The sequence below is a fragment of the Passer domesticus genome, chromosome 1 (assembly GCF_036417665.1).
Source record: "Passer domesticus isolate bPasDom1 chromosome 1, bPasDom1.hap1, whole genome shotgun sequence".
Taxonomy (NCBI): domain Eukaryota; kingdom Metazoa; phylum Chordata; class Aves; order Passeriformes; family Passeridae; genus Passer; species Passer domesticus.
The window spans coordinates 157,149,546-157,164,139 of record NC_087474.1 but is presented as its reverse complement, the minus strand read 5'-3'; the positions used below and the strand labels follow the sequence as shown (position 1 = coordinate 157,164,139).

At 38.8% G+C, this 14,594-nt stretch overlaps 1 protein-coding gene across 4 annotated transcripts in view; it reads left to right on the top strand.

The window, feature by feature from the left end:
- Window positions 1-14,594, top strand: part of TRAPPC9 (trafficking protein particle complex subunit 9) — a 448,113-nt gene that overhangs the window by 319,701 nt on the left and 113,818 nt on the right. Inside the window, exon 22 of one of the 4 annotated variants that reach the window (XM_064398441.1) lies at window positions 9,187-9,647. The exons of the other annotated variants lie outside the window; for them this stretch is intronic. Coding sequence (XP_064254511.1) covers window positions 9,187-9,254 — 68 coding nt within the window. The 3' untranslated portion in view covers window positions 9,255-9,647. Of the gene's footprint in view, window positions 1-9,186; window positions 9,648-14,594 lie in introns of those variants that run through there. 4 annotated transcript variants of the gene reach the window in all.

Below are 14,594 nucleotides of genomic sequence, written 5' to 3'. Positions count from 1 at the left end.
CTTTAACTCATGGGATCACTATCACTGCTCTGCTTTACTTTAGGATGTGGGGAATAGCTCTGGATGCCTGTGGTAGCCATGGTAGCTGGTCTAACCCAAAAGGATTACCTCTTCTAGAAAGCTTACTCACTCCAAAGAAATAATTTATTCCCAAAGTTTAGAGGCCAAGCTGTTGTTGGAAGCTGTCTCCTGAGGCTGGAAGTTCATCAGAAAAAAATACAAAAAGGAAAAATATGGAGTTCTTCATCTGCAGGTATATTTAACATAATAATGCATTTTGGGGAAGAAACAGAAAATGTCCGTGTTTTTTGGTGTAGACAATTTGAGGCTGAACAGGGGAGATTGCAAGGTCACATGGTTAGAGGCAAATGTTTGTGTGAGAGGAGAAATGATAGCTTTTCTGCATTGTTCTGCTGTTGATACTTTTCTGTTAGGTGACAAACACATTTAAACCCCGAGCATGTTTGGATGTTTTCCGAAGTGCCTTAAAGCACAGAGCAGGGCTGCACTTCAGCCTTTGCAGCACAGAGTCTGGGAAGTTGGCTACTCTGAGAGGTGGAACTGAGGTCTGCTTTTAGCTCTGAGGATTTCTTAGAACAAAGAAAGTTTTCAGAAAGGGAAGAAGCTCATCCCTTCTACATTTGAAAAGTTCACAGTATAGAAGCAAATAAAAATAACCATTGGTCTGTGCATGTCAGTCCCTGAAAAGGGGGTCAGCAGAGGTCTCTTTCATATTTATTTCTCATTTTTCTTTGGAGAACACAGGAAAATTTGATATTTATCTTAGTAAGATTTCTTATACATTATCAGGGAGGTTTGGAACCCAAAGAGTCAGACCATACCACCTTTAAAACTCTTATTTAGTAGGAGGAGATCACATTTCTTATATTTAGGCAGGGAAGTGAAAGCATATTGAAAAATAACTGGGGTTTCATTTCTTTTCTAGACAGAGTGAGCTGAATTTTTCAGACCTGAGATGCCCTTTTGCCCCTTTTGTTCTCTGTCTGGTGCCTATCTATAAATAACAAGCCTTTTCCTGCATTTTACTGCTGAACTTCTCTGTGTCTGGGCTGGTGGGATGCCACATATCAGAAAGCCTGACCCTCCTGTGTTTCCATCCAGCAGCTGTAAGGCCTTCATACAAACCAAAACCAGGTGCCCATAGGCTACACTGAAAAATAAACATTTTCTTAGAGCACTTCAATTCTTCTCTTCAGCTTTTTTTGGGTCTAGAAAGAACAGCCACACCAAAAGCTGTTTTAATGAGACCAGAGGTGTCCCCCAACCCAGCATCCCTCTTCTGACAGTGGCCAGTAGCATTAAGGGATTTTTAGGGAATAAAATGTCAAGTCTCAAGCAACGCTTTACCAAATGAGTGCCCCTCTACTTTTGGAAAACTGCATCCTGGGCACTTTCTGAGCCAGAGGTTGGATCCACAGCTTTGTGTTTATTAGGTCATGCTGAACTTTCTCAGGCAGATTTATCTAATTAGTCTTTGAAATCACTCTTGTACTTTCTCAGTGCCTGTATCACAGGGAGTGATTTTTTAAATGCATATTTTAAGGCAGCCTAAAGGAGCTCCTATGATTACCTGCAGTTGTGGGTTTTTTTTGTTTACCATAAATCCTTTTCTAAGTGCATAAATCCAATTAGTATAGCTTTTATTCTATCTGTTGGCATTTTAGTAAGCATTTCTGCATCAACATTTTTATCAACAGATTTATATAACAAGCTGTTGTTCCAGTTCCTGTGTACAGCTCTCCTTAGTCGTGGGAGAAGGAAATGTTTTTACTTGCTAGATTTTATAAAAAAGACTTACTAATAAATGTTTTAAGCTCTTTTAAAGCATGTAAAATTCAGATAAGAACTCATGTATAACTGGATTATCCAGCCTTATCCTCTCACCTTCTTGTTTTTACTGAAGCTGGTGTCAATCCATAGCAGGATTGGTTGTCTTTTATGTGAAGCTGTATCTGTTCCACATAATCCTTTATAAAACATGTCCAAAAACTTTTACTGTTTGTTCTCAACTAGTTATCAGATATTTCTTGCTATTCCTAATGAACTGAATGGTCTCATTGTTCATTTTTTCCCTTAAACTTAGCATCCTACTGTTTTCTTTACCTTGTCTTTTGCTGTTTCTCCTTTCCCTACTTTCTTTGTAAAGTTTTGGATCTTCTTGTTTAAATTCCAGGGCTAATGAGATTTTTGTCAGACAGCATTCAGTGCCTGCATTTTAGGATTGGAAGCTTTATCAATTAAGGATGCTTTTCATTATAGCCATGCTGGTAGCCAGTTCTGGGTTTTATGTATTTCTTCTCTATCCTTTTCTTCCAGTTCTGAGAAATCTTTCTTAATTTTAAGGAGCTGAATTTCTAAAGGTATTGCTTGTTTTTTATTTCCAGCCTCTTCACCCTAAATTGGTGGGTGATCTTGTATCTACAGTGTTCAGTGTATTTCTTAGCAGGCAGAAGGGAATAATGGGCTTGCTTTAATATTTAATAAGATATCTCTTCTGGAAGCATTAAAAGACACAGCTTTTCTTCTTCTCCATGTTCTCTGTAGGGCACTATTTTTTTTAAACAATAATCTTTATTTTACTGGTCTTGTCTTAGGTGTAGCTTGTAAAATGCATTTATCTCTGGCTTAGAGCCTGTACTTGCAGTGCCTCTTTGATTCAGTTTTGGAGATTGGATTTCTGATCCCAGCTCAACAGGAGCCTCTCCCCTTGTAAAGGCTCTTTTTTGTCTCCTCTGCATTTTCTGTTTCCCACTTGAGCCACCTTATTTTATTTGCCAAATCCCATGTGGTATCCAGAGCTGTGAACCTTCCTGGGAATTTCTGTTGGGAATAGCACTCCTTCCATGGAGTATCTGTTCCATAACCAGAGGAGTACAGGTAGGGAGTGAACAGGGATTGCTATTTTGGAAAATTTTGACTTCTCCACCTTCAAACTCTGGCACCAAGCAGTGGCACTCTAGGCTCCTGGCCCCTTTAGTGTTCCTCTTCCTATTTATATTTTTAACAATTTAAACATAAAGGCAAAATCAGAAATTAAAACAAAAAAATATTTGGATGTAACTAACAGGCGGTTGTAAAAGATTAATGCCAGAGTGTCTGTGTCTTACAGACTTTAAAGCACCTGAACTTGCTTTTAAATTGCCAATCCATGCTGCCAGTGTTCCTTATTATCATAATATGTGTCCTTATAAACCCCAAAGGATATTGTAAAACTTCTGCAGGTAATGATTTCTGCACAGGAAGAAAATATAGTTTTAAGAATCCAAAATTTGTTCTTGTTATAAGGCAATGGTTTTAAGATTATAACATGTTAAGTGTTTCAGATTTTTATTATTGTTTATATACAATTTGTCTGGAAATTGCTGAGCTTTTCCTGTAATGAAAAGTCTTTTAATGGAAAACCAAAACCTTGCAGCAGTAGATACTCTTCAGCTCCATTTGTGGAAAACTGAGGGAGGATAAAAGAGAAACAATAAAAACAAACGTGAGGAGGAAAGAAAGGCTGTGGGCTTGGTGGCTTCAAGAAGGAGCAAAGGGCCACAAGAAGGCTACAAGAAGGAATAAAATCCAAGATACAAAGCAAGAATCAAGAGCCAAGGACATGCACGTGCTGTTTTTAGAGGTGACACATTGGGTGGAGAGGATGACTCTGTGCAGTAATAGCTTAGGTGGCTTGGGGGGAAGGGGAGAATATTTCCAGACTACCAGGCTGAGAAGGTAATTTTAACAGCAGAGGTGAGAACTTACATAGGCAAACATTTTGCAGGCGGGAGAGTGAAATGAAAGAGAAATTGAGCAAGTGGTCAGAGAGGAGGGGAAAGTTTATCCAAATTGATAATCCCACTATCACCCCATCCCACAGCAGAGAATGAGGCTTCTCAGTCACACCCAATACTATTTCCTCCAGCAGATTTTGGTTTTTTACCAAAGTAAGTGTATGCTGTGCTTCCAGCTGGAGGGGAGTGACATATGGTGTTGTTTAATAATTGAATTTATTTGAGAGCATCGTGTAACATAATTGCCCTGGAAGTTGTGTGCACATTGCAGAGCTGGCTCTGGGAACGGAGAGCAGCGCTCGTGTCGTGCCTGTAGCTGAGCTGGGGGAGTGGAGCAGAGCTGTGAACATCCACGAGTCACAGCAGTGATCTCCAGCCACGGGAGAGATTCTGGAGCTGCTGAAATCTGGGGAGGTGAGAGATTTCTCCTGGCTCTCTCTCTGCTTTTCTTGTCAGCTGGTTGTGACCATTTCCCAGTCACGATGAGACCGAGTTAAGGCACCTGATTGTCACTGGCTATGAATGCAATGAATAAATTCCCAAGGGCTTGCTATTCTTGACTCCTTTTGGTCCATTCCTACTTTCATTGGTAAAAATAGATAGGGAAAAACTTGATATTTACCCTTCCTGCATCTACAAATTTTTTCTGTGTGGTTTTGCTCAGGCTCCTTTTGCCCTGGCATCCTGCTTTGAACAGGGGTGGTGTTATTTATTAATATATTTTTAAAAATTTTCATTCCGCCTCTTCATGAGATTGAATGTGAGCCAGAAGCAGCAGGATTGATATTCTGCCTTGGTTAGATATAAATTTTTGATCATATTAGTAATTTTCTTTGTCATATTGGTTTTCTCTTCCAGTACAAGGCGTTCAAATGTTTATTTTTCTTTTGATCTGAAATAAATTATAATTTAATAAATGCAAATAGTTGCATAAAAACAACATTAGGACTGAGGGGAAGGAAAATTAAGAAATAATTAATATAGAGTTAAAGATTCTGGAGTTTTTTCTTCCTCTTCCCACAGGGTCCCAAAGTAGACATTCCCATTTTAGGTTCTGCTTTGGTATTTTGCCATGCAGGAAATTTCCCTGTGGAAGTGACCACAATGTGGTTCTTCCTCACACTTCTGTGAACCAAGCAAGGATGTTACTCAGTTTGTCAAATGGTTTCCCACCCTCTTGGATTTGTGCTTTATTTATTATAGCCTAGTATATAATCCACTGTATTTTATTACTTATTATTAATATTAACTGCATCAAATAACTTCAGTTGTAGCCTTCTACATGTTGCTCATAGGTCCTTAAAAAGGTAAATCAACTCTTTTAAGGACCTTAGTGGAGGAAGTTGTGTTCCTTCTACCATTCAATTTTGGGTCTTTAGAGCCTCCGTTAGTTTTCCTGGCACTCCTGATTGCTAGTTCTTCTCATTTAGGGGGAAATTCCTGTCTTTGAAACAGTTAAATCACTATTTCTAGATAATGATTTGTCTCTGCAGTGTGTTTTTCTAGTTCTGAATTATACCTGCAATTGCACTTACTTTGGGGGGAAAACAGTCCTTTTGCTGAACTCTCTCAGGAAAGTGTTTTTGCCAGCAGATGTTTCAGGAAGCAAAGCCAGAAAATCAAAGGCATGAGTCCATTTTGAGCCATTAACCCTGTGCCACAGGGGCTTGTTTTAGCTTTTTGCTGATACAAGAGGCAAATAAGAGAACCAGAGCAGCTGGCTCCTGCTGAGGTATCACCCCTTCCATCCCTGTCTTCCATTTCCTTCAGGAGAAAATGAGAAGGCAATATGGAATAGAGTATCTATATATGTAAAGATCTCTCCAGCAGTTCTAGCTCTTCTTCTCTCTCAAATCATACAAATTGTCAGCCTTAAAGGGAATAACAAGAGCTGTGAGGATGTAATCTTTTGGGGAGGAAGGGAGTTTAACTTTGTGAGACTTGTCATGGCTCTTACCTGCCTGGTCAGGCTTTATTTCTTTAGACAAATTTAGTGTTTGAGGCCATTGGAGCTCCTTTAGAAGGCTGAATTTCCAGCATCTCTCAGGAGAGATTCATCTGTGACCCCTTGGAAAGGGAAAACCATAAACTTTATCTCCTGAAAACTTGTGGGGGAGATTTGTGTCCAAACTCAAGAGACTGGAGTTTCAGTAGGAGGAAGAAATGAAATTATATGTCCTGGGACATACAAGAGGTCAGAGAAGAAGATATAACATTACCTGTTGGTGGTAATGGCTGTGAATCAGGAGAAAACTCCCCAAGGAAATATTCATAAATCTCAGCAACCTCCCTGCTGAATTTATTGTAAGCCAAACTGCTGGGTTGGTGTTTGGCCTCTCTGTACCATGAACAGCAGCAAAGTCACTTCACTGGGTATAGAAGAACCTGAAATCTCAGATTATCTTTGCAGAAATTATAAATGGTCTAGCCTGATATTTTCCCACTGATCTGCATGGCTCCATGAAGTTCATAAAAGAGGAAAGACAATGCTTGTAATTTCCTACTTCCTGGTCTGCCCAAAGTCTACATGAAAGGTTAACATCACATTTTACTGTTTGATGAAGGTATATTATGATACACTACTATTTCCCTTTCCATTTCTAGCCAACAGCAAAAAAGCAGCAAAAAACCCCTCAAAACCAATCCACCATTTGGCATCAGAGGTGCAAAGCAGGGTTGTTGGAAAAAAGGCTGCTATAGGTGTGGAAGAGATCCAACAAATCAACAAATCTATTCCATTCAAAGCAGGGTTTGTGATTTGAGTAGTTAAGGAGAAAGTAAATAGCAACCTTGCATTCATTAGACAGACCCTTCATTTATTTGTATAAACATCCAAGAAAAAAAATTATATGTATTTTTAAAATTATCTCAGGTGATATTTGGTGAAAGGAAGATGTATTCAAACATGATCAAGAAGGACAAGTTTCATGTTACCCTGTGTAGTTGTCCATGAGTTATCCTGTTGTATGAGGCTGCCTTTAGTACTGGAAGTGTAGCAGGAGGCACTGGCAAGGTTGGAGTTGTGTTGTTTGGGTCAGGATGTCTGTGTCCCCCACCAGCCTTGAGGGGAGCACAGTGAAGTGTGAAACTGCTGAAACCCAGCTACATCTGCTCAGCTGAATTCTGCCCTAATTACTTCCTGTATTAAGGAACTGAGTTTGTTTTTTTATCCCCAGTTCTGTGAGTTGCAGAACCCAGCACTGGAACAGCTCCAGTCATGCAGCATGCTTTAGGGTGGCATGGTGATGAAATCTTGATGGTTATTAAGAAGTCAAGCAAGGTTTGCACTAGCTACCAATCCAAATGTTGCTTTACATCCTGCTAACAGCCACTGGCATGTGTTCCCTCCCAGAGCAGTACTGGTATATAAATATTTAAATGTTGAAGGGAATGTGCAAGCGCTGTGCATATAAACTATAAATGAGATGAGATTGGTAATACCAAAAGGTGATACCATTTGAAGAACTCTACTTAAATAGTTGCTTTGTGCACTAAAGTAATTTAGGGAATGTTTATTGTCTCAGATAAAATTTCAGAATGGAATTTGCTTCTGGGAAACCTGGAATGCTCTGTAATATTACTAAATGTGTCTGAGGGCAGGATTTAAGGGGCACACAAAGTACTAAACACTGAAATATGAGCAAGCCCTCAATTCACTGAGTAGGAAGAGCAGAATACACATTATATTCATAAAGTTATTAAAACTCCAGCATGCAGCATTTAGAGGATATTTGAAGGATGCAGGTTAGTTTTACTGGATCAGACCCAAACCAGATGGGATGTTTAATACACAAAATTGAGAGGAGGAACAGCTTCAGAGTGTGTCTTGAAATCTGACAGCTCAACTACTGTAGTTTGCCCCTGGAATATTAAAACACTAATTTGTTTTCTGAAAATGTGGAAGTAAAGGAAACTGGCTGCTAAATTGTTCTTGTTTGTTTGCTTTTCTCTGTTCCCTTGATCTTTCAAGCTATTGGAGTTGAGTAACTTTCTTTATTATATTTTATTTTAAATTGTAGCCCAGAAATCAGATGCTACTCAGATAAAGAGAGATCATTTCCAAAACAAATGAGATCTCCTGAGCTGAAGCCTCTGTTGACAGCTCTGTAGGGCTCTCTCTAGAGCATTGCCAAAGGTAGCTGCAATGCATTGTACTGAATTTCTGTAAATATAGTAGCAATTTTCCTTTGTTTCCCCTGCAATACTTATTTTCTATTGTTACAGTTTTGTTCTGCAGCAGCGTAGACCATGAATTTTTATGTGATGCAAAGGGATGTCATTTAAAGCCAAAGAAAGAAGGGAAATTCTGTATGTTAGGTCTTCGAAAAAAAGTTGTGGTTGTCCCATCTCTGCAGGGCCTTTGTCACTATTTAAGAAAAAAACATGGGAAAATATGGACCAATCCTTTTCTGTTTCATATGCTTGAACTCCTCAGTGTATTTCCTACCCCAAAATGAAATATTCAGCTGAAACTGCCTCGGCCTCATAGTTTCTTTCTCTTGTTTCCCATTGACTGCTTAATCTGGAATTCCTTTACTCCTCTCACTAAGCTTGAATGTCTTTCATGACAGATTTGGCCACCAGACAATTCAGGTAAAATATCACCTGAAATTATGCATCCAGAAACTTAGAAAAACCCCCAAACATAAAATTGACAACCCTAACCCCCTTCATTCTGTGTATTTAGAACTGATTGAGCTCATGAGCACCTTCTGAAAGGACGATATTTAACTTGCCTTTCCATGGGATTATTCTCCATATTCTTGAGGCTGTGGGAGGGATCCTTGCACATGTTGAGCAAGAAGATGTATGATTTAACAGAGCTTTTTTCTCCTTAATTCCCAAGATTTTTTTTTCCTCATGAGTTGGCATGTGTCCGAGTTTAGTAGGCTTAAAATTGCTCTCCTTTAAAGGTTCATTTGGTCAACAGCCCCTGCAATGTACACCAGCTGTAAAGTGTTCATGGTGACTAATGGCCTTCTTCCAGCAACCCAAAATAGTGCTGCTTTTTCTGTCCATGTCTATGAATCCTGGTGAGGATTTTGGAAAGCCAGCCACTAGCCAGAAATATAAATTGTTCCTGTTTGACAATGAAAATCCCACTGGTATCTTCAAGCTAGACTGTATTTCCACATGTCTGTGTCTAAGGTATAGGAATAGTTTTCTAATGTTTAGAAATAGTTTTTGTGCTAATATTAGGATATTTTTTCTTTTAAAAAGAGGAAAAATAAGGGGAAACCTAAAATAAAACATCTTTTTTGAAAGCATTAATAAGTGCTAAAGTGGGGAAACAAATTAAAAAATACCATCTATAAAAATGGAAAAATTGCTTATTTATTTTCCCAAACTCCTAATAAGTTAATTATTATTTCTTATTTGTAAAAGCTAGAAATCCTGTTAATCCTGCTGAATAACTGGTGCACTGCAAGCAAAGAGACAAAAAAAAGGAGATTGTGACCAGAAATAACCATCTGAGTGAAAGATGAAAGGAAATTACTGAATGAGCTGGGGAGGACACAAGAAAATCAGGAGATGCTGTGGCTCGCCACAATAGGCAGTGATCTCTATCATGTCAACAGCACCACCCTTGAGAAGCCAAGGAAATGCTTCAAGGAGGGGATAAAGCAGAATAATTCTTCCAAGAGCCAATGGGCAGCATGAGCAACAGATTGAAGAAAAAAGCTTGATTTAAACTCAAACAGATGGGCGATGGATGTTCTTAGATGCCTGCTAGAGGTGAGCACAGCCTCCTGGAGCAGAATGAGAGAGGAAAAGACACAGGAGGACAGACTGCAGGAGAGGCTGAGAGCAACAAAATGTGGCAGGCATTACATTTCCATACTTCTTCTGTGGCAGGATGAAGTCAGAATTCGTTAAAGCCTTTTTATAGGTACGGTAGCAACACCATATGGAGTATTTCTGTCTGGCTGTAGCCACATGATAGTCTCTGAGGAATACCATGTGCATTCAGGATGAAGTCTGTGACACTGGAACTCTAGATGTGTGTGGAAGGGATGTACACACAGAATTAAATTTATCTAGCACACGAGCAGTCATTTCCTGGGGGAGGTGTGTAGTGGGTCGATCTAAACCAGCTGCCAAATGTCCCCCCAGCCACTGAATTGCTCCTCTACCTCAATAGGAAAGGAGAGAGTAAAAGATAAAGCTCATGAGGTGAAATAAGATTGGGAGATCACTCACCAGTTACCATTACAACAAAGTTTACTATGTGAGAGCAAGAGGCCAACTAACATGTCTCTTAACAGATCTCTGATGCTCCAAAAAAATAATTGTGTTTCATGTGCTGCTCCTTGTGTACTAAGCCTGACTGTGACCAAATATCTGCTTTCCAAATGCCCATTCCAGGGAACTGGGAAGCCCAGGAGGGCTTTCTTTATTGTCCTGACTCTGGCTGTGTTAGGTGTGGTAAATCCCATTAGTGAATGAACTTCTAACAGTGTGGAGGAGCAGCCTTGGGTGAAAACGCCCAGTCTGAATTTAATATCTCTAAATAGGCAAAATCCCACCTGCCTAAACAGCTGTAATCTCAGGAATGCAAATAACCCAAAACATGGGTGGTGGTTGTGTTGCTGCCATTGTTGATAAATTTCAAAATACTCCAGTTCTACTAAACCAGGGAGTGTTTGCAGCTCTTCATCACATGAAGCCCAATTCAAAGCATAAGATATAATAAGAACACTGATGCAAGTCTCAGTGCAGATTGCAGATCTGGGGCTGAAACTATTTCCATTTTCAGTTGAGCTAATTGGTTTCCAATTGCCTCTTTCATTTCACTGCACCCAAATGCTTATTTTCAAATCTGGGAGCAACTAACTCTGTAAGACAGAAATATTTTCATTTAGCTTGTTGATTACCTGAAGCATTTTTCAGGTGTCAGTGAATTTAGAACTGCTTATGAGACTGATAACCAGAGCTACTTAATTTACATGACTCCAGCAAAATGTGAAGGTAAAAGGTTCCAATTGCTTCCTACTGTGCTGTTGTAGTCATGTTGTAAGCTCATCACTTGAAATTACCACTAAGGCAGGACAAATACATCGATGTCAGAAATGTTTTAGATTTGAAAGAAATTTGCATCATGGAATAATGCAGGTTTTGCAGGCTGTCTACACCCATATGGTGTATCACGCTGCCTCAGTTGCATGTGTTTGATGTGTGTCCTTTAACCAGCTATCCCTTGCCAGCCCAGAATAAGAATTATTTATAGATTTGTCAAGATAGACTGTGGACATTTTAATTTTTCTTAGGTGTTTGCATGCAAAGGAAGACTTGTTATTTCTTAAAGGTTTAACTCACTGTCCATGTTTTCAGTTTCCCAGGCTGAGGTTGTCTATGCCCATCCTCTTCTCTAAGCTGGCCCTGTTCCTTACACAGAAACCTTTGAGAAAACGTTAACCAGCAAGATTTCATTGTTAAAGGCAGCAGACATCATGTACAGTGCATTAAATTCAGTCTTTTCCCACTTATCTTATGTAACAGCATTATGGAAATCTGGATAAAACCTGAATATGGTAATCCAAATATATATATATGTATATCTATATATATCCATTTTATATATACTCTTTGCACATTTTCAGTTGTAGGTTATTTTTATGTTTCCTTTTTTGTCAAGTAATACTTTATAATAAAGATTTAAAAATGTTATATTAAAGCTATGTGGGTTCTCAACACGTGAGCAGATGTTGATGTACTTACATCTTTAGACCATCATAGTCACATCTAGCTTGTTGATATAAAGAAAAATAGAAATAGTTTTGAAAAATTGAATGAGATTCAGAAATGCTCAGATGACTAGAAAAATGTGTTAAAAGGATTGGGAGGGAGCTCAGTGTATTTCATTGTAGGAAGATGAGGATCTGGGCTGTTGATTACAATCTGTGCATATCTTTTTCAAGGAATGGAATTGGAAAATGGAGAAAAAACCTGGTGGTGACAAAGAAACAATCCACCAAACTGGAGTCTGAAGCTGGACATCAGACTTGAACCAGGTTGCTTTTCTGAAGCGAGAGAGCAGCTCAGTAATCACAGGGGCACTCACATGGAGAGTTTGGATTTACCAGCACTCAGCACCTGATGTTTTTCTAGAAGTTGTCCCATGTGAGAACAGATAAATTGGAGGATTCTGGTGGCATGTGTTGCAGAAGTCACACTGCAAGTTCTGAGAAATTGTTTTCTCCCTGGGCTGGTGCCAGGTGGGAGTGTTAGAGATGGTGCAACCTGTGGAAGTGACAGCATGATCTCTGGATGAGCTCAACCATCCTTGGTGTCTGGTCTCCTCAGGGCTGGGATTGCTCTCTGAATTCTTGAATATTTTGGTAAAACTCCTCATGCCCTAAGTCCTTTATGTGTGATAGGCAGACTGGCAGGAGCAGTCACTGCTCCATCACGAGAAGAAGGTGAAGTTCAGTTGTTCTCCTCATTACTCAGTAATGTTGGGAGGGAAATCATTGTAGCCAGAATACCTAGGAAATTATTTTTCAAAGTGATAAGCTTTTCTGCTCCACTCTCAGGCACATGAATCATCCCATTGCATGACTTAGATTGGAAATAAGAATGCTACAGTTTGCATTTTTTTCCCAGTGCAAGCTGACTGCCATGGCTGAGTTCTCCAGAGAAGTCCATGCTTATTAATGGCAAGAATTGTGCCTGCTATATTGCAAGACCTTTTGTACAGATTTGGTTTGTTAGTTCTGTTTTATTTTCTTTCTAAATTGAGATCTCCTTCGATACAAGTCTGCAGTGATCAAAGAGAAGGATGCAGGATTTCCTTAGGCTTTTTTTTCATTCATCCCTCACTGGAGGTAGTACAGTATTGGAAGAATGTCACAAAGACTCAGACTCTTGGTTGATTATTGATTCCATTCTACCAGTGAATGTGCTCTCCTTAAAAAATTGTTGTTACTCTGCATTTTATTGTTGCTGAAAACAACTCAGAGAATGGGATGAATGAAGCTGGAATATTAAATACTTAAAAGGAAGTGGTGGTGATTTACGTACCAGCTTTCTTTTGTTGCAAGTGGACAAACTGTAAGAAGCATAAATGTCCCTTTTGGATGAGAAAAGCTTCTGGTAGCTAGCATGTACTTGATTATTGTTGATGTGAATAAAAGAGACTTTACAGCCTTGAGGAACAGTACCTCCGTTTCATATACAGCATCTCTCTTTTGCAGACAGAAACCTGTAGCAGTGGCACACACATGTAAATATATCCATATTTGTGAGTTCCTGTAAAGGTAGTTTGAACTATTTTGGTATATGGATGTAATATAGAGATACTGCTACTTGAAATTATATTGAATGGGAAAATTATTACTGACCAATAAATCATAATAAAATACACATTTGCTGATCTGTACTAATCAGTAGAACACAAAATGCTGTGTTTTCTGTACATTGTGTCATCCATTCTAAGAATACCTCAGATACCACTAAGTTACAAACTCCAGTATGGACTTTTAATACACATACACTTCAAAAAATTTATAGCAGTATTTCTACCTTCAAATCCCACATCTGGGCTAACTGTGATCAGTTTTCTACCATGGAGTTTTAAACAAGAAATACCAACTACACTCCAGGGACATAAGGTTGACAAGTTACTGGAAAAAGGAAAATAATCTCTTTGTAGAGATACAGAGAAAAAAAGGTAATGTTTGATAGGGCTTTTACCATCTCCTTCTTTATTTCAATCCCAGTTGATTTCGGCAGTTCTTACCCTCTTAAATTTTTTAATATATGTAAATATATATTCCTTTTATAGTCTGAGTTGAATGGTGAACCCAACAGTAGGAGCTAATAATCATGTACATTAGAAGATACAACTGAAATTTAAATTGAACTTTCTGGTGGAAAAAGACTATAACTGGTTCTGTGTTCTTAGATCTGGACTTGGAAGTGCTAAGTCATACTGATCAGCATGGGCTTATTGCATTATTTCAACAGTGGAGATAATTAAATGAATGATGACTAAAAGAGGACATTTATATGACATTCAATTATTTAATGATGTAAACTGTCAAGTTTTTTATTCCAAGCCTCTAAAAGCTGAATTTGGAAGCCAACCTAGTGAAGTCATTGGAATTGAATTTTTCATTAGCTTTAATGACTTTTTTCAATGGTTATTGTATGGGTCTTCTGCAAAATGCAGTAATTAAAGTACTGGTGGTAATTAGAACTTACAGAAAATAAGTGAAACTGAATTTGAGAATAATGTGTGTCTTTCTGCCACAGGACTAGAGCAAAGGCACGTCTGCATGCTCTGGTTTCAGTTATCTTGCTTTTCTTTCTCTGGTGGAAGCCTTTGGGAAATAATTTCTCAGAAATGATCTTTGCCTTCCACCACATTATATTTAGGGTTCTGTATAGGGGCTTTTTGCTAGTAAAATTTGTGTTTCTGTTACCAGAGATGTGTTTCTGTGCCAGGTAATTCTCTTTCTAACCCTTGGACATTCTGTATGAACACTTCTTACACACAGCCCCAAACATTTTGACCATTAATAGTTGTGTGAAAAAGAGTAGATGTCCATTTTCCCCTCGAGCTTTCATACTCCATCACTCCTCAGGTTTGCTTTTTAAGGGTGTAAATATCAGAACATGGCATAAAGCACCTCACCTCGAGGAGATTGGTGCATGTCCTTTGATTCCACAATCTCTGGTGATTGAAGTAAACTGATGATCCTCAGCATCTGTTTGATTTTGACTTCAAATTATAAGGAAAGGAGAAGGAGAAGGAGAAGGAGAAGGAGAAGGAGAAGGAGAAGGAGAAGGAGAAGG